The 22,291-nt window shown below is 51.5% G+C and overlaps 8 protein-coding genes across 8 annotated transcripts; 3 read left to right on the top strand and 5 right to left on the bottom strand.

The window, feature by feature from the left end:
* The first annotated feature begins 549 nt into the window (after nt 1–549).
* Nucleotides 550–907, top strand: B0T23DRAFT_377622 (uncharacterized protein). The gene has a single exon (XM_062837037.1). It carries the CDS (start codon nt 667–669, stop codon nt 859–861), a length of 195 nt encoding a protein of 64 aa, XP_062694284.1. The 5' UTR covers nt 550–666; the 3' UTR covers nt 862–907.
* Nucleotides 908–2,718: 1,811 nt separating this feature from the next.
* On the top strand, nt 2,719–6,500 carry B0T23DRAFT_119653 (uncharacterized protein). The gene is made up of 3 exons (XM_062832015.1): nt 2,719–3,357; nt 3,420–3,729; nt 3,786–6,500. Exons 1-3 carry the CDS (start codon nt 2,995–2,997, stop codon nt 6,134–6,136), a joined length of 3,024 nt encoding a protein of 1,007 aa, XP_062694283.1. The 5' UTR covers nt 2,719–2,994; the 3' UTR covers nt 6,137–6,500.
* On the bottom strand, nt 6,404–7,354 carry B0T23DRAFT_119648 (uncharacterized protein). Its single transcript, XM_062832014.1, has 2 exons — nt 7,150–7,354; nt 6,404–6,909 (listed from the first exon to the last, which is right to left on the bottom strand). Exons 1-2 carry the CDS (start codon nt 7,346–7,348, stop codon nt 6,788–6,790), a joined length of 321 nt encoding a protein of 106 aa, XP_062694282.1. The 5' UTR covers nt 7,349–7,354; the 3' UTR covers nt 6,404–6,787.
* A 741-nt stretch (nt 7,355–8,095) lies between these two features.
* On the bottom strand, nt 8,096–12,144 carry B0T23DRAFT_452800 (aspartic peptidase domain-containing protein). The gene is made up of 2 exons (XM_062841152.1): nt 11,430–12,144; nt 8,096–10,414 (listed from the first exon to the last, which is right to left on the bottom strand). Exons 1-2 carry the CDS (start codon nt 11,921–11,923, stop codon nt 8,311–8,313), a joined length of 2,598 nt encoding a protein of 865 aa, XP_062694281.1. The 5' UTR covers nt 11,924–12,144; the 3' UTR covers nt 8,096–8,310.
* A 1,112-nt stretch (nt 12,145–13,256) lies between these two features.
* On the bottom strand, nt 13,257–13,840 carry B0T23DRAFT_119609 (uncharacterized protein). The gene has a single exon (XM_062832013.1). The coding sequence runs from the start codon at nt 13,758–13,760 to the stop codon at nt 13,341–13,343; it is 420 nt and encodes a 139-aa protein (XP_062694280.1). The 5' UTR covers nt 13,761–13,840; the 3' UTR covers nt 13,257–13,340.
* Nucleotides 13,841–15,050: 1,210 nt separating this feature from the next.
* B0T23DRAFT_119584 (uncharacterized protein) lies at nt 15,051–16,263 on the top strand. Its single transcript, XM_062832012.1, has 2 exons — nt 15,051–15,526; nt 15,593–16,263. The coding sequence occupies exons 1-2, from the start codon at nt 15,373–15,375 to the stop codon at nt 16,168–16,170; spliced, it is 732 nt and encodes a 243-aa protein (XP_062694279.1). The 5' UTR covers nt 15,051–15,372; the 3' UTR covers nt 16,171–16,263.
* A 292-nt stretch (nt 16,264–16,555) lies between these two features.
* On the bottom strand, nt 16,556–18,298 carry B0T23DRAFT_119576 (uncharacterized protein). Its single transcript, XM_062832011.1, has 7 exons — nt 18,242–18,298; nt 17,984–18,177; nt 17,666–17,921; nt 17,465–17,575; nt 17,296–17,413; nt 17,173–17,237; nt 16,556–17,112 (listed from the first exon to the last, which is right to left on the bottom strand). The coding sequence occupies exons 2-7, from the start codon at nt 18,131–18,133 to the stop codon at nt 16,577–16,579; spliced, it is 1,236 nt and encodes a 411-aa protein (XP_062694278.1). The 5' UTR covers nt 18,134–18,177; nt 18,242–18,298; the 3' UTR covers nt 16,556–16,576.
* Nucleotides 18,299–20,055: 1,757 nt separating this feature from the next.
* B0T23DRAFT_427803 (uncharacterized protein) lies at nt 20,056–22,199 on the bottom strand (the record flags this gene model as incomplete). Its single annotated transcript, XM_062840096.1, has 2 exons — nt 20,056–20,259; nt 21,450–22,199. 2 exons carry the CDS (start codon nt 22,197–22,199, stop codon nt 20,056–20,058), a joined length of 954 nt encoding a protein of 317 aa, XP_062694277.1.
* Nucleotides 22,200–22,291: the final 92 nt, after the last annotated feature.

Raw genomic sequence — 22,291 nt, 5'->3', positions numbered from 1 at the left:
TTATGAACATGGGTACGGTTTATGGGGTTGGCGACTGGACTCGAGGCGGACCACCTATGGTTGTTGGGGTCGCCCCTTTGTATGCGGTTTCATTTTGGCAATGTTGGTAGGAAAAGGGTGCGAGAGAATGAGACCAAAAAATGATGTCTGTGTGTCGACGAGGCTGGGACGTGAGTCAGCAAAGAAGAGATTTCTGAGTTTCGTGAACTTTCGATTCCATGGACTTGGGGCCTTTGTCAAGTGGAAATCGAGGGGGAACGGAACAGCCTGAAAAGAAGAGGAAGGAAAGCGATATTCAACTTCCTCGTCACGGAAAGAGGCAGTACACTAGAGACTTGAAGGATGCCGGCAGTCGCCAGGTCGGTACCTCCTCTCTACCTCTACTCTCGACTTTCTTCCTCGCCCAAAGCCCAGTCTCTGTGGAGTAGTTGCTGCCTCGCTCTTGCCTCTTTCCTCGGTGCAGCCTTCCTTTCTGTTGGCCAACCCGACTTCCTGAATAAAATTCATGCAGTTTTGTTACTGGACGGGGGCGCCTTTGTACACTAAGGGCATGTACTGGATTGCTCTGTTCTCGGCAATGGAAAGACGAGGTGAATGGATGAACCTTGGACAGCTTTCGAGCCAAGTCCCCGTTGTCGCCTCTTTAACTCCACCAGAATAAACATCATGATGCATTTCTTCTCCGGAGCTACGGTCGTGTTTCGAGTTCTGCTCGTGCTGGTGGCTGATGGTGAAGGAGGCGAATATCGCTTTGAAATCATCATGACAGTTTCCACCCAAGTGAAGTTCCGCAAGTTCCGAGACGACAACAACGGTCGAGTGACCAAGGCAATAACCAATCACTATTCTGTGCAGATTTGATCGGCTTTGGGGTTACGCAAGAACACTTGGAACAGCAGACGTGAACTGCAGTTCAGAAACAGAAAGAGAAGTCGGGGAGGTGGAGAGGAAGCGGACAGCACAGGTCATCACTCATTAATACAATGCAAAAATTGTTAATACAGTAATCGGTAGGTACCTAGCTTGGGAGGTGTCGGTACCTTTCTCCACTCACTCCATCGTCCTACCTCTCCCCAACTTAATGTGCTCATGGATCCGGCAAAAAAAAGAAGCTTTGTGTGAGGCAAACATTTCAGAACCAAGCAGTTCTCTGCCTATTCGAGGTATTCCATCCATTCCAAAGGTATACTGGTGCCCGTTGATCTACTGCAGTGGTGATGTTCAGTGCGGGTCTCGGGAGCCTCCATCGAAACTCCACTGAAACGGCGGGGGCCATTGGGGCTTTGGGATTGCCCGGACCCCCGCTCGTCCCGTCAGTGCCACGCCGACACCTCCACTCTCCCCGATTTTCCATCTCGTCCAGGTCATCGTTCCCTTGTCCCACCGCCCGCATCGCCTTTCGTCAACCGCACCGACCGACCGAAATCATTGCCCTTTCTGTTGCCATCACCATCTGGGCAGATCAGGGATTCGCCATCACGATACGCGAGCGGCATCATGAGCACTGGGACGGTATGGGGAAGCGGAAGTGGAAAGGCACAGACAGCATGAGCACAGCACAGGAGATGATGGCCGGCGACGAGGACGACATCATCAGCCAGTCAGCATGTTCACCGGCCGGCTAGGCGCTTCTTTCTCTCTTTACTATCTGTGAACTCGGCCATGGACAGTTTGATAGGTGATACTGCTTACGGTGGACACCGTCACCATGGCGCGGTTTGCCCAACATCGCGAGGCCTCGACTTCAGTCCAGCTCTATCAACCCTTAAAGTCACTCAGAGAGTGCACCCACACCACAAGAGGATACCGTGCGCCTTCACACGGTCCAGGACCTCAACGTCCTGCGATATTGGCAGCCAATCATGGTCAATCACCCAAGGGCCCAAACACCAAAAAGGGATCTACCAAAAACCACCGCCTCCACCACCTCCACCACGTCCCGCTCGCAGCTCGTCATCTTCGATACCTCCGAATGGCGCCTTTTCCAACGGCCTGGTCGGTCTTGACTGGCCCTTAAGGGTCTTGTCCCCTGCACCTCTGTGGTGCTTGCCTTGATGGCTTGCCCGTGGCCTGCGAGAGAGCAGTCATGCAGTGCTGGCTTGTCAGCTTGTACACACCACAGTAGTGTAGGTGATGGCCCAACGGCTAGTCTGTGGTTAGAAAGTTCCTATCCTGCTCGAACACGCGACGTGGTCAACCTCTTTGTACCTTCAGCCAGTTGCGTTGCTGCGGGAATCGCGAGATATATATTATGACGTTGATGACCGGCGGCCATCGTCGTCCTGCTTGCCCATCCCACTGGCCTTTTCCTAGACGTCTGTCGTCTCGACTCTTTGTGTTTCCAACAAGGGACACCCAGCTTCGGTGTATGGCTGATAGTGTAAGCTTCAGCAACGCGGCAAAAGGTTCGTGGATAGTCTTTGTTGTCTGTGTGTCTTTCATTGTTACAGCGAGGTATCCCGCCGGGCCTCCAGTTGGACCTCTCGGAACACCCTCGAGCGAGGACCCTTATCGCAGCCAAGTGATCGACGAGAGTCAGTCGATCGCTTCTAGAACGCTTACCCTACCTATCATCCGCCACCGCCCATCCGCTCTTCGCAGCTCGAGCCCAGGACCCCAACATACCGGGGGCTCGTGTCCCCCTGCTTGTCGCGTCTCGGTCGCCTGCCGCTCTCCCGGACTCTCGTGGACCCTTACACACTTTGGGCCTCACCTTGGGGCTATAAATCCCCCTGTTCCATTTCCTGTTTCTTTGTTGGGACGAGGAACCATTTATTGCTGCGGGTTATCCAAGCTGTCTTACTCGCTGGCCCAACATATATCAAACCTTCGTTTGATAGTTGGGTGTGTTTCGGTCCAACCATATAACCTTTTACCACGTCAGCACGCCCCGGCGGCGTTTCCTCCTCTTACCCTCGCTTCTCGCTATCTGAACCTCCATCCGGATACGATATCTCCATCCGATCGAGGTCCAGTTAGACTTAGTTGCCCATCATGCACGGCTACTCGTCGTCCTCCGAGTCGGACGAGGAATACAGCTATCGTCGGAACAAGGGGAAGATTCCGGTCCCCGCCAACTCCAGCGAAGCCACCAAGAAACAGAAGAAGAAACTCAAGCTGCCTCCTCAACAATCCATAAACCGCATCTGGAAACGTTTCAGCAGCAAAAGGTTCCACAAGGCTTTGGCAATCTTGCCATTCGATCCTGTCTTGCCGCCCACCATCTCCGACCGGTCTAATGAACTGCTCAATGAGGGGTACGAGCGAGCTGCTGAAGAATGCCGAAGAAAAGTCAGAAAGATTATTCAAGAATGCAAGAGGGTGAACACACGGTATCGGGATCCCGGCTGGGACTTGGTGAGTTACTCTGGTTAAATACCTTCCCCTTGAACTTTGGCTGACAAGTGACCTTCCTACAGGACTGGGATCTTAAGATGGAAAAGGGCCACTGCCTAAACAGCTTGGGCCGAACCAAGTTTGATTTGAGCGCGTCTACATTGCAAAACCCCAACTCTACCGTGCCCAAGGCAGTAAAGCGTGTACACGAGATCTACGAGAAGCCTACATTCATGGCCAAGATTGAGGGCTCGGACGTCAAGCAGGGCAGCTTGGGAGATTGCTGGTTGATTGCTAGCTTGTCTGGCCTTGCCAACGTCAAGGACGGTATCAAGCGGATATGCGTCGAATACGACACCCGGATCGGCATTTACGGATTTGTCTTTTACAGAGGTATGTTGCTACCACCATTTCTGCAATCGAAGCGATTCGCGCTAACACTTCTGCAGATGGCGAGTGGATCTACTCAATTATCGATGACAAGTTGTACCTCAAGTCGCCTTGCTGGGATTCACCAAGCATGCAGCGTAACTTGCTACAGCAAATCGATCGTGAAGATGTCGAACGGGTGTATCGTCAAACTTATCAGACCGGCTCCAAGGCCCTCTTCTTTGGCCAATGCAAGGACCAGAACGAGACCTGGGTGCCTCTGATCGAGAAGGCTTATGCCAAGGCTCATGGCGACTATGCTTCCCTGTCCGGAGGATGGATTGGCGAGGGTTTGGAAGATCTTTCTGGCGGTGTCACAACCGAGCTGCTGGCTTCCGACATCCTCGACCTTGACGGGTTCTGGGAAAACGAACTCAGCAGGGTCAATGATGAGTTCCTGTTCGGTTGCAGCACAGGCTTGCTTGACGGCGGTTATGGCGAGCGTGAAGGCATTTCCGAAGGGCATGCCTACGTCGTCATGGAAGCAAGGACATTGAAAGACGGCACACGTCTCGTCAAGCTTAGGAATCCCTGGGGTAAGACCAAAAAGGGAATTTGGGAAGGCGCGTGGTCGGACGGTTCCAAGGAGTGGACCACCGATGTCCAGGAAGAGCTCGGTCACCAGTTCGGCAGTGACAGCGTCTTCTGGATTTCTTACGAAGATCTGTTGCGCAAGTATCAGCACTTTGACCGTACTCGTCTGTTCCGCGACCCTGACTGGCGCTGCTGTCAGAGATGGATCGGTGTTGAGGTGCCATGGAAGCCTCAGTACAACGAGAAATTCCACTTCAAGCTGACTCGTGAGTCGCCCTTGGTATTGGTCCTCAGTCAGCTCGACAACCGATACTTCAAGGGTCTCCATGGTCAATACTCCTTCCGTCTACACTTCCGTGTCCACGAACAACACAGGCCCAACGCTGAAGACTACATTGTCCGTAGCCACGGTAACTACTTGATGGACCGGTCAGTATCTATTGAGCTGCCCTCCATGTTACCTGGCAACTATAGTGTCTTCATCAGCGTCATTGGAGAGCGCAACACCAATCAGCCCAGCATCGAGGATGTGGTGAAGCGGGAATGCAAGAAGCGTGTCGAGAACGAGAAGCTCGCCCAAGTCGGATATGCCTACGATCTTGCCCACAGCAAGGCTGCCGCCCATCTGGAAGCTGTGAAGGCCCTTCGGAAGAAGGCCGACCAAAAGAAGGCTAGCGATGCTCGTCAGAAGGAGCGTCATCGTTTGTGGGAAAAGCGTCACCTCAACCGCCAGATCACCAAGAAGCAGGGTCGCAAGAACAACCAGAAGCTCGAGGCCAAGCAAGCCGCGCGCGAGGAGAAGAAGCGTCGGGAGGAAGAACTGAAGCCAAAGGATGTCGGTGTTCAGACCGAGGAGACCAAGAACCAGGAGAAGCCAGAGGAGAAGAAAGCCGATGAAACAAAGCCCGTGGAAAAAGCCAAGAAGACCGAGTCGGGCTCTGATACTGAGAAGCAAGACGTCAAAGTTGCCGAGGCTAACGGAAGTCCTCAAGGCACACCTCTTGCCACACCTGCCGAGACACCAGCGGTCGAGAAGACCGAGAGTCAAGCTTCCGGTGGCGTGAGCGCTGTGACCAAGGCTGAAGAGAAGTCTGATAACAAGGCCGACCAAGAAGGCAATGTTCCTTCATCGGGCAGCTCCGAAGCCTCTAGCGGTCCTTCCTACACTCCCAAGACTGATAACTCCGTAGCCGACGCTGCAGATGAGAAAGACAAGGAGAAGGTCCCTGTCCCTCCTGCTACCGACGCCAAGGTATCTGGTGGACCTCCTGCTGCTGCTGAGAAGAAGTCCGAGGACAAGCCCGCCGCTAAGAGCAGTCCACCTAAGAAGAAGTCACCCAACATGTACGTCACTTCTGATGGTGAGTCGAGCGCCTCCCCCATTGAAGACTGGGAAGAGCTCTATAGCTCCGACGACATGACACGCAAGCCGCGCATGAACGCAGCTCCTGCTCCCGGAAGCGTCATGGTCAGCAAGTACAAGGACGATACCGAGGACGAAAACGAGCCGGATCCGTGGAACGCTATCTGCGTCGTCGGTCTTCGGGTGTACTCCAAGGACGAGGACCTCGAGCTGCGCATCGTCATGGAGGGCGGCGAGCTTGAGGAAGGCGGTATGGGTGAGAAGGGTGGAGTCGACCTCGATAACGCTCAGGCCAATGCTGGTGGTGCGAGAATCAGGAAGGAGGGTGAAGGAGAAGATGCGTATGAGGGCGATAGTGAGGAGGAGAGAAAGAAGGGAAAGCATAAGCAGAGGAGGTATTCGGTTATTGTGCAGAAGGGTAAGGGTGAGGAGGAGTATGAGAGTGCGGTGGAGAGTCAGAAGGAGACTTGGTGATAAGGCTTAGACTGCATTTGAGCGCGGGCATGCATTAGAGGAGAGCGATTGCGGTTGTTTGGGTTCTTTACTTGTTTAATCCTTGGGCATATGGATGGGTTCGATCCCCATTCTATCTTTTCGGGCATTCACAGGCGAGGAAACACAACACACACGGACCCAAGATACTGATATGGATAGACGGCGTTCTGGCTTACTTTGGATGGGTGACGGAAGTGGTACGGAATGGTGGTGGATGATACCTAGTGTTTTGGTTAACATGGCAATTAAGTGAGCTCGAACTCCACTTAATCAATTTGCCCGTATCATTGTCTTTTTGATACAATTATACAAGCGAACTTGGTGAAATTTGAAGGAAGTAGTGACAAAGTTGTGGTATTATCCTCTCAAAGCCTCCAGACAACCCAAACCCATAACTCCAAGAATACAGTTCGAATAACTATTCGTAAACCATCCAAAAAGCTGTCCGGGGGGTATCCTATCCATTCATTATTCATATCGCTCTCAACCTCCTCACTCGTGCTTCGACTCAAAATGTCATTATGTTCCCACACAGGGCGCCACGTAACCGTCTCCTCGCTGTCCCGACGCAAAACTCGTCATCGGCCCATAGTCGGCAATCTAGGTTCCAAAAGTTGTCCCCATGTGAACTTAGTTGACCTTCTTCCTGCCTACACTCGCCGCCTTTTGTCCCGAAGTCGTGCCTCCTTGGCTGGTGTAGCGAACGTAGGCGAAACCAGCAGCGGAAATAAGAGCAATGATGAGGAAGTTGCCTGCGTTTTTTTGTCTCTGTCAGCATTGACCTTGATGTTTTCTTTCTTCTTCCTTTTCTTGTTCTCCTTTGCCCGTTACGTTTGTTTTCCACTGGCGTGATTCTTCCCCCGCCACCTCTCCTCACAGGGGGACACTACGAGGAAGGTATACAAATACACACACAAAGTAGAAACCAACCGAAGGGATAAGAAAAAAGAAAAGAAAAGAAGAGGGTTAGGGGAGGGAAGTGAAGAACTCACTAGCAACGAAATTACCCACACCGCCCAATGTGTTGGCGACTCCTTTGAACAAGTCACCGACAAAGGCGAACAGGCCAAAGAAAAGGCTGAAGAAGGCGGAGAAGATGGTGTGGAAGATGGAGTAGATGCCGTTGACGAGGGATTGGATCAATTCGGTGATGGAGGTTAGGAGGGAGGTGATGGCTGTCGAGATGGCCATTTTTTTTCTTTGCTCTTCTTTTCTTTGTCTTTGTTGGTTTTAGTTAGACTAGTGTAGGTGTTGGGTAGTGGCTACCTAGGTTGTTGGTTGTGGGTATCGTGATGGGTTTCGTGGTGTGTGTACGGTGTCGGTGTTCAAAAACAAGACAAAACAAAACAAGTGCAACCGCACGAGGGAAAGGGGGATTCCGGCAGTTATATAGGTAAATACTTGGTATCATTCCTACGAGCGAGAGCTCACAATGACGAAGGATATTCCACAAGTTTGATTTTCTTTACCTGTTATTGTCCCGCTCGTTTGGTTGGGACCTCGTGTTACACTTCACTTACACGCATTTGACCCAATAACACACACAAAAGTGACGACGATGTCCCCAATGACGTCAGCGGCTGCTTTTGTCCTACAACTTACCCAAGTTCACATACCGTACGCTACATACCAAATACAACATGGGGATCGACAACGACAACAACCATGGATGGTCTATGGACCTTACCTACGCATGTCATTTCTTGCAGGAAAACGTGCTTTTTTCTGAACCGTGTTGAACCGTTGTGAGCGATGTTATGTGCTGAATGCATTCAATCTCCATGATTTGAGGTGATGCAAGAAGGGTCCAGGTGGGTCTATGCTGGATTACTTGGCGACAAGGAAGGCCCAGGCCAGGATATTATATCGAAGTGGACCTTGAAGTGCCTGCATGCGATCGATTTAAGAACTCCGAGACCAGTGTCTCAGTCTGAGCGACGGAGAGGCATGAGACAGATCCCATGCGATCATTACACGACCCAACCACATCAGCGCCTGTTCAGGGCATAAACCATAGACCGATGCAAAAGTAACACCATGGTGCAAAACATTCAGGGTATCTTGATTACTTTTCTTTTGATTATCCAATAACAACCATTACCTTCATTCATACACTCCTTATACCCTATTCACATAGTCCAACAAATATCAGTTTACTTCGCCTGTCCAATAACTTCAGCAACCGCCTTCCCCTTCCCCTTGGGTTCGGTCGGAGGAGTTATGACTCTCTCCGACACCGGCGAAGCAGCTTCCGCTCTCGCGCCGCCCATACCATCCTCCGAAAGCGGGCTCGGAGACCTCGGCGCATCCATTAGAGACTCCGGCGCCGACAACCTCTGTTCGCGATTCACATTTACCGGAAAAACCTGGGGCTGAGTCTGAGCCGAACCTGACGCTTCATGCTCCCTCGTCGGCAAATCGGAACCAGCGTCATCCTCTCTTCCCTCGTGAATCATAGGCAAAACCCCCGCCCCACCCGAGCTAGCACCACCACCAGCAGCAGCAGGACTCATCATCCCCTGCCCATCACCTTCCAACGGCTGCAGCTCATCATCACCCCCCTCTCCCCCATCCATTAGCTTCTTCTTCTCCTCCGGCAACCCCATCGTCCTCGGATCCTTATCCAACACCCTCTTAAACAAGAGCCCAGCAAATACAAGCCCGACCAGAATCAGAGTCCCAAAGACGACTCCCAGCACAATGCAGACAATCCTCCAATACCTCCTTCCATCGTAATAATCACCGTCGTCCGACGACGACGCGCCCCCGTGGGTAGACCGTCCTCCAGAGTTCGAGTTGACGGCGTCCTCGGGGCAGTAGTATTCATAGTCGGAGCAGAAGTATTGAGACTCCGGACTGGGGGAGCCGTATTGGGTGAAGGTGATGATGTTGTCGGTGTCATCGAAGGTCGAGGCTCTAGCGGATAATGAGGAAGAGGACTGGAAGATGGCGGGGGCAAAGGCGATTTCCTGCCGGGCGAGGTCAAATACAAAGTAGGTGCGGCGGAGGAGGGAGTTTCCTAGGTTGTAGTAGGGATTGCTACTGCTGGCACTGCTACTACCATAGCTGACGCCGTTGAGCGTGCTGGCGTCGTTCCAGGTTTGGATGCCAAAGACGCAGATGCCTTCGGGGAGGTCGAGACTGATGGATGAAGAGGATGAACCAGAGTTTGTCGAGTCGAAGCTGGAGACCTGGCCCGTGAAGACGCCCGGGTGGATGATCAGATCGGCAGTTGCCGCTTGTAGAAGTGGGCCCCCTTCGCCGCCGAGCGTGAAGGCAAAGAGTGTCGCGTTGTCGAAGGTGCCGGCAGCGCAGGGGATGGTGTAAATGCCGGCGGTGGTGTCGTGTGTGGCTCCCGTAAGAGAGGCGATGTTGCTGACCAGGTCATTAGGGAGGAAGGAGATGAGCTCGCCCATGCCGATGGTGACGTCTAGGGGGAGGGCGTTGGATATTAGGGGCTGCTGGGAGCCATCGCCGCCAGTACCGAGCCCCGTGGCGTTAATGGAGTGGACGGTTACCGAGAACTTGCCGGTTAGGGCGCGCGGGTTGTTGGCGTCAAGGCGGAGGAGATCGCCTTCGTAGCGAGACTTGTCGACGGCGCCCAAGAGAAGACCGCCGGAGGTGCCGTCTTCATCATCGAGCCAGATGCTGTAGGCCGGGGTGGAAATCTGGCCGGAGGAGACCATGCGGTCGAGAATGGTGGGGTAGTAGCCCGGGAGGTTGGCGCCGTAGAGGGAGGATTCACCGTAAATGGTGGAGTAGTTGTACCCAAGGCCCAGCACCCCCATCCACAAGTTGGTTTGGTCAACTAGGCCGATCGGGTAGTTATCGACGGTGAGGTCGCCGACGACGAGCTTGTCGGTGAAGTTGCTACCCTGAGCATAACCAGAAAAGGTGTATGTGGCAAAATCGGTGTGTCGCGGGTTCGCGGTTCGGTAAGTCGATGACTGAGACTTGTTGAAGCTTCCCCAGACACATTTCTGGACATCAAGAGCCCGGGCGGTTTCAACCTCATCCTCATCCCAATAGTACGAAGAGTACTGATAGTCGCAACGCGAGGTGGTCGCGTCAACCACCCAGGTGTCGGTCGAGGTTGGCGAAATGAGGAGCGAGAAGTTCTGAGGAGGAGTGCCGACCTGGGCTTGGACAAGGTAGGGGACGACAAAGTCGGATAGTGTCCTCGAACCGTTCTTTCCCAAGTCCAGATCCTTCAGCTCGGGGCGCGAGAAGGGTAGGTGAACATAGCCATCGGCGGCACTGGCAACCTCAACAAGACAGAGCGCGGCAGGCCACAATTGACGAAAAAGAGCGTAAGGCGCCATTTCCTGTTGCTTCGGTGGGTATGACGCGTGAGTGTATTATAATTAAAGAATAGGTCGCCGAATCAGTTCATGTCGATATCGTGGATTCCACTGTCGGTGGTGCAACTGCTGAATTCCGAAAAGTATGTATTGTAGACAAGACAGCAACAGCAACAAAGAACAAGCAGACTATTCATGAGTGGGCAAACAAAACACCTAAAATAATCAGCCACCGTGCCGTCCCAATGAAACTTTTGAACAGGGGAAACAAAGACAGAGTCGAGAACCAGAACGGTGAGAATTTGTGTGGCTTCGGACAATTAGTTGAGATTTGAGGGTAGCATTTTGTCTTTCTAGCGTAGGCTGCAGCAGGCAGACGTTCCAAAGAGGTTAGATCCATTTCCGTTGGTCGTTGGTCTCGGCGTGAGTTCGCCTTTTGAGATTATCACGGTGAGCACATGGCCTGTGCTTGATTCAGGAACGGGCTGAACAGGAATCGCTGCAGTAAGTAGGAATTTTCGGTCAGTCGTCGCAATCCGGGATACCGGCCCTAAAACTCCACTGTGTCTCAAGCATACTTGCGCTAGGAATATCCCCGCGCTGCCGCCTGTCTAGACCATCCCCACCGTGATGGCTTCAAGATCGAACCACAACGGAAGGGAGGAAACATGAGGTGTTGTTGAGATTTTGTCGATGGAGGTATACCTATATCAGTAGTGTAGAGGGTTCAAGGGGTATCTCTTGGGGTATCTGTCTACTGTAGTGTATACTGAGTATTACATCGAAACATTAAGTCGTCCAAATATTAACTCCCACCAGGTCCACAAGCTGTAGGACTTGCATCATCATCATCATCATCATCACCATTACTTCCCCCGATTAAATCAAGCCCCTCTATATTCCCGTTGGCACTCCGAAGACGCCTGGGTAAACAAAAGAAACGTAAGCCCATGATCATCCATCACACATACCTCGGCGCCTGGGCATCCCTCTGATAAGTAGGCGGCGGCGGCGGCGTCTCCTCGTACATTGGCGGCGGCACTAGAGGATTATGCCCGCTTGTCGGAACCTGCCATGTCGTTCCTCCTGTCTCTCCTGCCTCTCCCGCCGTCGCCGTTGCCGCCGCCGCCACTGCCCCGGTTTCGGTGGCTCCACTTCCACCCGCACCCGCACTCGCACCTGTACCCGCACCCGTTGGCCCCGCTCCCAACGTCGTCGGCGCGGGTATCTCCCGGACCGCATGAGGTGCGGTGCTCGAAGGCAATTCTGTGATTCTCCGCTTTCGTTTCTGAGCCCTCAATGACCGGAAGCTGCACCAATAGATGGTGGCTATGATGATGGCAACAACGACGGCGACGGCGATGATGATTGGGAGCTTGTCGGAGCGGATGGTGCCGCAGCCGTGGCGGTCGTGGCAGGCATCACGGGGGAGGATGAGGCCCGTGGTAGAAGAGGTTGGTGCCATTTGGGTGGTGGTTTGTGGTTTGTGGTTTTGTCAAACCTCCTCCTCTTGTGGAATGTGTGGTGGCGATGATGTCAGGTATTTTTGTTGCTGTTTTCTTGATGAGACTGACTGCTCGATTGATGTGTTGTTTGTTAACTTGCGTTGTCAAGGTGGGTGATGATGAACTCCGAATACTCGGGCCATTGGTCTTCCTGAGTGGATTGAGAGAGTCTACACAAATGATGATTTCTTCATATCACACAAAACACTCAGAAGGGAGGGGCATCACACCCTTTTATGCTTGGCACAGATACGTTGACAGTTGCCCCTTTCGGCTGCGTCCCGTCGCCAGGAACGGTCACGCAGCAAGCAGGTGGTATTATTTGGTAGTAACACGTCTGCGCATTCAGGAACAAAAAGAACACTGCCTCTTTCCATGGTCGCCTTCAACCAAACAGTATTGGGCTCTAGCCCGTACTCATCGGCAAGTCATTGGGCCGACGTTTGGAGATCAAGTGACTCTCATTTTGGGAGGGGGGCTGAGGCCATTCGAAGGGCCGGGACCGTGAGCGGCCAAGACAGAATAGCGGGTATAACGGCATCAGGTTCGAGGCTTGGGGAAAAGCTGAGTCAAAGGGTTTTCCGGGGGGCGATCTGGAAAGCGGATTAATGTTGAATGTTGTACGGAGTCCTGCTATTTTGAAATCGATGCCACGATCCAAATAATCTCATTGATAGGGTTATGACAGCATGTTGCAAAATCAAGTTGATAGAAAGTAGGATAAACGGCTGCAATTGTGGAAATGGCGCTCCTGGGCGTTCAATCCGTTAGCTTGCTACCCTAGGCATTGCCCAATGCCCAAACAGTGATGCGCAGGCATGGCAGAGTCGTTTCCACCCTACCAATGCGACGTACCTTGCATATCATGGCTTGGTCTACCTCATAGTGCAGGCATGTGGTCTTGCTGACAACAACTTGGGCGCCCTGTGATTGAATGTTCAGGTCGGAAACGAAATGGCTTTGGATGGAGAGATGCATTACCTTTATCAGTGGTTTCCAATCCAGGAATCCGGAATGTGATTTGGGAATACCTTCACAACACACTTGTTATCACTTACACGGTCAAGGGTTAGGGTCGTCTCTTAAGAGCAGATAACAAGGGTAAATATTCAAAGAATATAACATTAAAGCATGTCGAAACAATATACATGTATAAAATGTTACAGGAGGCTCCTTCGTTGGAAGCTTCAATGAAGATAAAAGAAGCATGTACCCCACGTCCCCAGAGTGCGTTGCTCATGTTTTCGCCCATTCCAACCATGTATTGGCACCGACATCTGATCGTAAATCATGATCCCAACTCCAATACCTCTAAGCATCCTGTACCAACAAATAACACCAGGAAAACCAATGATCCTGTAACTACCCAATGAAAAATTACTGGTAGTTCCCACCCGGCCTGGTGTAAACTGGATCCGGCTGATACGGCGGCGGCTGATAAGTCCCAGGCTGTGCCCATCCTCCACCAGAAGCATTCAGTCCGTTCGGATTCTGCGGCGGCGGCGGCGGCGGTGGTTGATGATGGTGGGATGAATGAGCCCATCCTCCAGGAGCAGCTGCCGTCTCTTGCATGTTCTGGTGCATGTGTAGTCGTGACCGGCGAATTCTCCTTCTGCGACAAAAGAAGCTGAAGAAGGCGAGGATGATCAATGCGACGACGATGGCGACGATTACGCCGATGAGGCCGCCGCGCGAGAGACGACGATGACGGTGGATGTAGCGGGGGACGAGGTTGGCAAGCGTTTCGCTGCCGGAAGAGAGGGACTTGGCCACGAGGGCAGATGGTGTTGGTGCCATTTTGGTGTTGTTGGTCTCCTTGCTCAGGAGTTCAGGTCGGTGTACTTTGACCTCGTTTGTGATGGAGGATCGCTCAAGTTGGTTGATTGAGAGCGAGCGAGATGTGATTGGAATAACTAAATCAGATGAAACCTATGGATGCGAGTTGGGTCATGTCATTTTATTCACTTCGATCGAGGCGTGTTGGCTTGCTTCTTTGACAGCCATGACCGCATTGAAAGGGTCTGGCCCCATGACGTAGAGCGAAATGCCTGAATGGTTGTGGGTGGTACACACTGCCCTGATGTGTCGCCACCCGCCGAGCAAGCATGATGATGATGTTGAACTGTAAACACATATCATTGGAATACCAAGCCTACACAAGCTCGGAATTTTGGGGTAATTCGCTTGGCTAGTGTACTTGTTTATCTTGGAATCGGGTATCGGCGAGCTGGCTGGATAATGATCTGTTAGTCGGCATCAGAGAAGGTTGCGCTATCCTCGCCAGCACTGATACTAAAATCGGCACAAAGAAGTTGACGAGGCCGACCGATTTCAGTTTGAGTGTCCCCGGTGATGATGGATCGGATGTTGTTAAGCACCAAACACATTTAAGCTTAAAGGTAGTGGAGCTGCCTTCAGATCCCAAGTCGACTCATCGCTTTTAGCAATCCCATCAATCTACGTGTAGATGGGATTGATGCCAGAAACCGCGAGACTATACAGGATATGTTATCAACTTGGAAGTATTGCGCAGACAATCCAAGTCCCTTTGTTGATATAAGTCGGGATTGTGACAAGGTTCAGTTCTAGGGGCTAGACGTACGGTATGTGTGGACTTGCGCCTTGCTGGGCTGTGCTCCAGTCTGTGGTGGGGCAAGAAGTTCCCGCCTGATTGCCGGCTTCCGAGGTTGTCTCTACGGCGATCGTGGTACCCTCTCCTACCTCTAGTTAAGTACTCTTCCTTGTGTTTGAGGAACATGTTGCCAGACTGGTCGAGTTTTGAAGTGAATTGCCAATCTACAATGACCCCATCGTACCTCCCTGTTACCATACAGTACCAGATGGTTTACTACCCTACCTTCCTTATGTAGGTTCCACTTGTTGCGTCTGCCTGGACTGCACTCCCAGGCACAGCAGGCAACAGTGCCCTGGGTGACCACTAACACGAAAGGAGCCCCACACCGCCGACTAGGTCCCCGGGCCGTTCAAAGTAGTAGTGTAGTCAGTCACCAAATATCATCTGTCAATCTCGGAAGCCCAGTACCAACATGCCTCTTGATGGAGGTCGAGTTACCCAACAATGGGCCAAGCTTACGCCTCATAGATGGTAGCACCCTTCAGGGGCATCAATCAACCGGCATAGGATGACGAGTACAACAGCTATAAGCAGTCTATCCTCTCTTTCTCGTCCACATGCTGACCCAAGAAAGCTGCTACATCACTTTTCCAGCTACATGATTATTTTGGAACGTCATTGACATCTTCGCCTCTCTTACCATTGTACCCCATTGAACCCCGTTTTGCCATTCTCTCGGTCTTCTACTCTGTTTCCTAAGGCTTTCCATCCTAGTGTCTGAAGCACAGAGCATGATAGTAGTGCTGGATTTAGCTGTTTTCTGTTTCGATAATCATGCAACCAAAACTTCTCTCCACCTCCCTTCTTGACTCTTCTGGGCAGATTACGCATGTCCGTTTCACCCAGGATCCGGAGAGTCTGGGCCAGCTAGCAATCCTGGCACTGGAGTGTCTGGACCATCTCCCAAACACTCACTCGAAATCATATAGTAAGTGCCTGTTCTTGTCGTCAAATAACGCTCTGAATGCAGTACCTTATTGTCTATTATCAGCAGAGTCAACTTACCCCCGCCACTATCACAAGCAAATCCATCAAAATATCGACACAAACACCCTTATACCCTCGAGACATCTGAGTGGCTCTTCCAACCGTCGAAGAACATATGGACGAAATGCTGCGGTAGATGGATATGCCGATGGAAGCCAAGATCGACAAGTTTCCCGGTTCATCTGGTCTCGCCCTTCTAGGTCTAGCCGCAGACCGCCGTGTCTAGAGCGACAGAATGCCTTTGTTGAGACAAGAACACGCAAAGATCGCCAGATCCAAATACGCAACCCGGTCAATGATGGAGGAACTTGCCCTGTGCGCCACCAGTTCAAGGGAGCTCACACGCATGGGCTTGTCATCATCAATGGCATCATGGTGCTTCAAGAGGAGGTAATGCTGCCAAGATGGCTGAATGTCGGAGCTACGCAACCCCTGGGAAAACGAAGAAGGGGTGTGATACCGGAAGACTTTGCCGATGAGTGCGATGTGAAGAAAAAGAAAACAAGTGGTGTCAGAAACCGCGGAAATCCCGAGCAACCCTCCGATTTGTGGTCGGCGTGCGACGCCGCCGAGAACAACAATTGAGGACGACAAACGTCTGCAAGCAAGTCAAACGATAGCTTTAGAGGTCCGCGGGTGGGGAAACTCCATATGGTTGTGTATGGCAAGCGGCATTTTCATGGTCTTGGTTCAGACGATACTCTGTTCCACTTTCTGGCTTCTCCTCCTGCACTTTGTACTTGAGCATTTTCACGGACCATGATACCCCTATGAGACTGCTAGGCAGTTCCAGCCCTTTGCTTATGCGGCGTTTGGTGTGGCAACATCTCCTTGTCATAAATTCAGTATCCAATATCATCACTTGGGCTACCTTTGTTTCCGTTTTCCTTGCCTTTCGCAACACTGGTGTCCTTGCTTTTTCAATGCAACGGAGTTCTTCTCGACTTTGAACGACTGACAATTACATGGGAACAGATAAAGTACTACCTGCTCAACTTCTATCAACGCTAAAGCTTTGCGTTACGGTAATGGTGTTTTGACTCCGCTGGTTACTATTCGCCATACCGAGCTCTTCATCTCCCAATGCCCTTCGTGTGCTATCAGTACTGCGCTCAAGTTGGCTACGGCTGTAATCGTCGAGTGCGTCCATCTTTGAAACCTCGTCGTCAAGCCTTCGCTGCTGAGCTATCACCGTCGTCTTAGACGCTTCGTTAATCCCTATCCGGAATCGCTCGTAAAGAAAGTCATCAGTGTTGTTGTTCATGACACTTGTTGGTCTTGTACTGTTCATTCGCTCCAAGTTACTCATCTCCTTATCAAGGGGCCCTCCGCCGATTGTCTGCAGTGCAAATCCTGGCTGCTCCTTTGAGCGGTCTAATTGTTGGAGATATTCTGACGAGTGTGCGGATTGCCTTTGAAAGCGCAAGTACATGCGCTTGTATAGCGGCCTCAAAACGGGGATGCCGATGCAGACCAGGGTAATAGCCATCTCTGCGGCCGACCACACAATGAGAGGAAGGGTGGTTTCTGTAAGTGGAAGTGAACTGTTAGCTTTATATAGATGGGTCGTTACAGGGCTTTCCTTACTCAGATAATTTGATGTATACAGGCCTTCCACTTCTGTCACTCGTTTTACACCGGCCGCAGCGGTACTAGATCATCATCAATTTTAGTTCGAACTGAGTGTGTTGGTACATCAAGAATACTGACATTAGTCCGAGGCTCAGACTGCAGCCAATAGTGATTTTCTCTTGTCTGGGCATCTGAAGTTTCCACAGAATGATCCATGGAAACATTGCAAAGAAGAAGTCTGTGGCGATGGTTGAACCTACCAAAGGTTAGTCATTATCCGAATCTTCAAGCTCGCTCTACCACTCACCATAGAGAAGATAGAAAGTTGGCCGTGTATTAACTGGGCAGACTCCCCGGATATTTTTGTTGTACACGTAGTTGAAAGGACGACAGGACAGCCAGAAACATAGCAGCTGTGCTGTTGGACAAAATCTTGTTAATGTCGTCTGGGACTACAACACACTGTTCGTGGATCTTGTCCCACTCGGACAAGAGAGAGCTTACATACCAACAGATGACAAGAACATCAATGTCATTGCTCCCCAGACAGCAAACCGATGCCACGTCACCGTGACCAGTCGAAGAAGAAACGCTCCAAGTGAAGCTTTAGCGAGAGGCGTGCCAATAAATGACGTGGTTTGTCCGAGGCATTCGAACAGTCGAGCTTTTGATGCCCTTGTAGCGTTTGCTATTTCTTTTTCGGTTTGGCCGAAGCCAAAGAAGGCAGCATATTGGATGAGGACGGTATAAATGAAAAGGATGATCTGGATAAAATAGAGGTAAGGTTAAATTTGCCTCATGCACATTTGTGTCAGATTGAACTCACAAATGCGGCAACATATATCCAGTCGTCAACACCGTAGGCGGCCATGCAGACCACCCGGGTGTAGACACGAAGGATTACCAAGACAAAGACCACCCCAACAATCACCCACATGATGACCAACGCCCTTGAGGCATCCTCGCTCATAGCCATGCTACACCGATGGTCTGGGTGGGACCTAGGGTAGTAAAGAATGCCTGTGGAGGTGGCACAAGTCAGCAGCTGATACGACGGAAAGGGGATGTCATAGGCGAGGATTACCCGAGACGAGAAGATCCAGTGGTGAGGTTCCATCGTCGGCTTCAAATAGTCTTTACAAACGGGTAGGGAAATACAATCTGCGCTAGGATCATGCCTAGGATTTGGCCAGCACCCAATTGTCAATAGGGGAAATGAGATCGAGATGTCGTGGGTAAGATTTGGGACCGACCTATGGTTCTTGGAGAGATGATCGGCTATCATCCCGACTGAAACTCCGTCAGGTTTGTCCATGGCTAGGTACGAATAACAGCTCTGCCCGCGGCTCTCTCTCCACGTGTGATGCTCAGACACATGGAGTGTGGGACTTCGAGACTTTTCTTGCTTGACCACACCTCGACACTGTGTTCATGAACAACTCGGGAATTGCCATGATCGTTATTGACTACAGAGGTCAAAGTAAGGTTGTCTGACCCACGAGGATCCACTGCCGGCGCATGGGAACTTACCTTGTTTCATCCCAAGCAATAGCCACAGACGGATCCGATGGGATGTTTGCTTGAGTATTTCGTCTACGATTTGGGGCACTATCGGCACTTGACGAAAGGGTATCCCGAGGGATTCCCCTTCGATTCGTGTGAGGGTCCAAAACATGACTTGCAGGCACATTGTGATCTAACTCCAATGGGTGAGTCTCTTGGGAATACTTCCATGGGCCATATATCTCGTGTATTTTCACCTGTTGCTAACAAGAGCGAGCCGGGAGAGTTTACACTGTTTGGAAAAGCAGTCACATCGAAGCACGCATGTGCCAAATAACACGAGCATCAACATGAAGTCGCCTAGTAGGGGCTCTGAAAGTAAGCTTGGAACTACATACGACCGCTGTGCACAAACATCTAGAAAGCGCTACATCTCGCTACAGTGTTAGTGGCTTTTCTAGTCAGAGCCTCGAGCCCTATGGAGAGAAGTTAGGTAGTGTACACTCCCCGTTGCTACGCCAAGCTAGCTTAGGGTGATGCACGACACCACCCGGAACAACACTCCGTACCTCTACGGACACGTCTCCGCGACCAGTACGGTAGCAATTTGGGGGAAAGCTTCGTCGTTTCGTTGAAGATCTGTATGTCCAGTGTCAACCTCTTGGTCTCACAATGAAGACTCTTCCCCAGCTCGCCCCTGATAAAGACTGATGGCACCCTGATTTCAAGATCCCCTCTCCCCTGGCATCAGGGCCTTGGCAGACTTTTACCATGCTGATGCATCACCAATTTCCACCACTTACCAAGACACAAACATGGCTTTTTGTCTTTGACGATCCATTTACTACACCGTAGATGAAGTCAAAGAGACAACAATGGAATAATGAACAACGCCCCTCGGAGAAAAGGTGAGACACTTCCAAGACCTTTTTAGTTGAACACACCTTGGCACGAGTGTTAAAGGACAGCGCGGTGCAGCCAAGGAGCTAGTAGCTGTACAAAAGACTAGGGTTTTGCCATGATTAAGTGCCCTATTTTCCGTACAGACTGCCACCTTAAGACTAAAAGACTTGGTTACTCCCAGACATCACCCAATTCACGAGTTTGTCCTTTTATATCCATGCAGAGGTGTGTATATTATCCTAAATCGTCGCCTTTTGCAACGAACCAGCTACGGGGTCGTCGCCCAAAGATCTCGATGATGGCTGAACCTGTTTTATTACGTCTACCTCGAAAACCAGGACAACCATGCTATGAGAAGAGATCCCCGATGTAAACGGCCTCGATTCGCCCTGATCTCAGCAGCGTCACCTATGGTAAGATTATTCACGACATGTTCAGAAAAGTCGACAACGCCGAGTACGCCCGCATGAAACGCCCTTGTGTAGTCCGTCACTACTCCGTTCCCAGCGTCCTGGAATAGCCATGGAGCCACTCATGGACAAGGTCATCAACGACTTCCTCGGCCATATCCAGATACGCTACGTTGATACCCATAAGGAGTGCGAGTTCGGCGAGTACTAATCCTCGGACTTCCTCGGCATTGTCGCCAATACCAAGTTCGGCTTCGTGGAGCAAGGCTGTGACTTCGACGGTACGCTGTCCATTGCGGATATAAGTCCATTGACTATCTCGGTATCTGCGCCCAGATACACTGAATGGACTACTGGTTGGACAAGAACTCAGTCATCCGCCTAGGGCCTCTTTATATCTCCAGTATTACCAATATCGCCGTCGACAAAAATGACTGCTCGCTTAAAGCGCGAGGATGAAATCTCCCGGGAGGACAGGCCTGACTTTGTGCAGTACTTCCATCGAGTCCGTGTCCACTTGTCCGGGCATTGTTGACGTGAGTTAGATCATTCATTACCTCCTCTTAAACAGTTTGTTTCTCTCTCCTTTTGTCTCTTGCCTGGCAATTCCCATTTACCTGTCACAAACCGGACGCTACGAGCCCCTCCTAGAAATTGCCGACGCCGACATAACCGCCATAACTGGAGATATGCGCGTCCCCTTCTACTACCCCCTCAAAGAACCGCGCGTCTGGTTCCAAGCTGCACTGTAATCTGCAGTCTGCGTCTTCGGAATCAACCCGTCACTCTATCACCCGCTTTATCCACGAGACCATTCGCTGCCATCCCGCCATCTCCATGATAGGTATGGAATGCAATAGTCCTGCCCGATAGCTCCGTAATCTCCTGTGGCTTCCTTATCGGTATGAGCCCGTACATTCATCGGCGTGATAAGAGCATCTTTGGGGTGAGGATATGGATGTCGTCAATCCTGATTTCTCCAAACCTAGAGGTATGCATGAGAAAGGACAAAGCGATGGTCAGTATCAGGCACGAATGAGGCTGTTTGAGACGGCGTCGATTGCGTTTGGTGGCGGATCGAGGATTGGTTTGAGAAGGAATTTGAGCCAGATGGAGCTGTAGAAATGTTGTGACGACGCTGGTTGTGATGTTTGATGCTTCTATGGAGCTGCTGGATCGGGAGAAGTTGTGAACTTGCTCAAGGTGGGTTTATCGGTGTAAAGGTGTGGTGTGTCGGGGTTGAAGGGGAGGAGTGGTTTGTGAGTTGGCGGATAGTGTCTAGATACAGACACATTGGAAGTCCTGGTAGGTGGAAGTGGAGGGACCTTTTCAATATCGACTCTTGTAGGTACCGCAAAATCGAATCACTTTAATATCGATCCCCCAAAAGAGACCTCCCAAACCCGGCACTGGCTCAGCTCACAAAGTAGCAATCCTCTTCCTCACCGCCCTCCTCCCCACCACCTTCCCACTCACCCCCTTCACCACCTTCCCACCAGTCACCATCGCCGGCACCGGCACAGCATTCGCCGTAGGGTCCGTAGCCGCTCTACTCCTCGCCCTGCCCCTCTCTTCCCCCCTCCCCGTACCCTTAGGCTCCTTCCCCCTCTCCTTCACTCCATCTTTCCTTTTCTCCCCATCTTCTGCCTCAGGTCCCTGCATCCCATGCATCCCCTTACACTCCTCACACAACCCACTTTTAACCTCCCACCGCCTCCTAAACTTTGGTTCCGTAGCTTTGTACTCTGCGCATTGCGTTTCCTTCCCGACAATTATCCCTGTGCCCTCGCCCGTTTTGCTACTGCCATTGCTACTACCACTACCACCCGAGGACGACGTTCCCGCTCCCGCTCCCGCTCCCGCTACCGCCACCGCCAACGCTCTGCTTTTTGCGAGGTAGCCGGGACAATGTTCCCACCGCTGATTCTCCTTTCCGGGAAGGGGCGTCCAGTTCTTGTGACCTTGGAGGGCGGAGGGAAGGCGGGGAGTGAAGCCTTTTTGAAAGTCGTCATCGTCTGTGCTGCTGGTGGTAGTGGTAATTTCTGCTAGGGATTCGGATGGGGGGGATGAGCTAGTAGGGGTAATGATAGTAACTTGGTGAGATGAGGAGGTTTGGGGATCGGCGGTTGACGAAGAAGGTTCGCGGACGTGGATGTGGTGTGGACACACGAGGGTGTTGCGGTGGGGACAGGCGCATTTGAAGATTGTTAGGACGCGGATGCACATCTTTTCTTCTTTGGAAAACTCTTGGGACCTTTTTTCAAGGCTGTAGTTAGGTAGATAGTGTAGTTTTTTCCGCGGGTTGGTGTTGGAAGTTG

Source organism: Neurospora hispaniola (genome assembly GCF_033458365.1).
Source record: "Neurospora hispaniola strain FGSC 10403 chromosome Unknown B0T23scaffold_3, whole genome shotgun sequence".
Taxonomy (NCBI): domain Eukaryota; kingdom Fungi; phylum Ascomycota; class Sordariomycetes; order Sordariales; family Sordariaceae; genus Neurospora; species Neurospora hispaniola.
This window is presented reverse-complemented; position numbering and strand designations above follow the sequence as displayed.

Coding starts and splice junctions, on each gene's coding strand:
- B0T23DRAFT_377622 (XM_062837037.1), top strand. CDS start 667: ATGATGCATTTCTTCTCCGGAGCTACGGTCGTGTTTCGAGTTCTGCTC.
- B0T23DRAFT_119653 (XM_062832015.1), top strand. CDS start 2,995: ATGCACGGCTACTCGTCGTCCTCCGAGTCGGACGAGGAATACAGCTAT. Junction 3,358..3,419: donor GGGATCCCGGCTGGGACTTG/GTGAGTTACTCT, acceptor ACCTTCCTACAG/GACTGGGATCTTAAGATGGA. Junction 3,730..3,785: donor CGGATTTGTCTTTTACAGAG/GTATGTTGCTAC, acceptor ACACTTCTGCAG/ATGGCGAGTGGATCTACTCA.
- B0T23DRAFT_119648 (XM_062832014.1), bottom strand. CDS start 7,348: ATGGCCATCTCGACAGCCATCACCTCCCTCCTAACCTCCATCACCGAA. Junction 6,910..7,149: donor TGTGGGTAATTTCGTTGCTA/GTGAGTTCTTCA, acceptor AAAAAAACGCAG/GCAACTTCCTCATCATTGCT.
- B0T23DRAFT_452800 (XM_062841152.1), bottom strand. CDS start 11,923: ATGGCACCAACCTCTTCTACCACGGGCCTCATCCTCCCCCGTGATGCC. Junction 10,415..11,429: donor AGGGATGCCCAGGCGCCGAG/GTATGTGTGATG, acceptor TGAGGTTGCCAG/TGCCGCCGATGGCTATGTTC.
- B0T23DRAFT_119609 (XM_062832013.1), bottom strand. CDS start 13,760: ATGGCACCAACACCATCTGCCCTCGTGGCCAAGTCCCTCTCTTCCGGC.
- B0T23DRAFT_119584 (XM_062832012.1), top strand. CDS start 15,373: ATGCAACCAAAACTTCTCTCCACCTCCCTTCTTGACTCTTCTGGGCAG. Junction 15,527..15,592: donor CACTCACTCGAAATCATATA/GTAAGTGCCTGT, acceptor TATTATCAGCAG/AGTCAACTTACCCCCGCCAC.
- B0T23DRAFT_119576 (XM_062832011.1), bottom strand. CDS start 18,133: ATGGCTATGAGCGAGGATGCCTCAAGGGCGTTGGTCATCATGTGGGTG. Junction 17,414..17,464: donor AACTTTCTATCTTCTCTATG/GTGAGTGGTAGA, acceptor AACCTTTGGTAG/GTTCAACCATCGCCACAGAC. Junction 17,238..17,295: donor AGTCTGAGCCTCGGACTAAT/GTCAGTATTCTT, acceptor ATGATGATCTAG/TACCGCTGCGGCCGGTGTAA.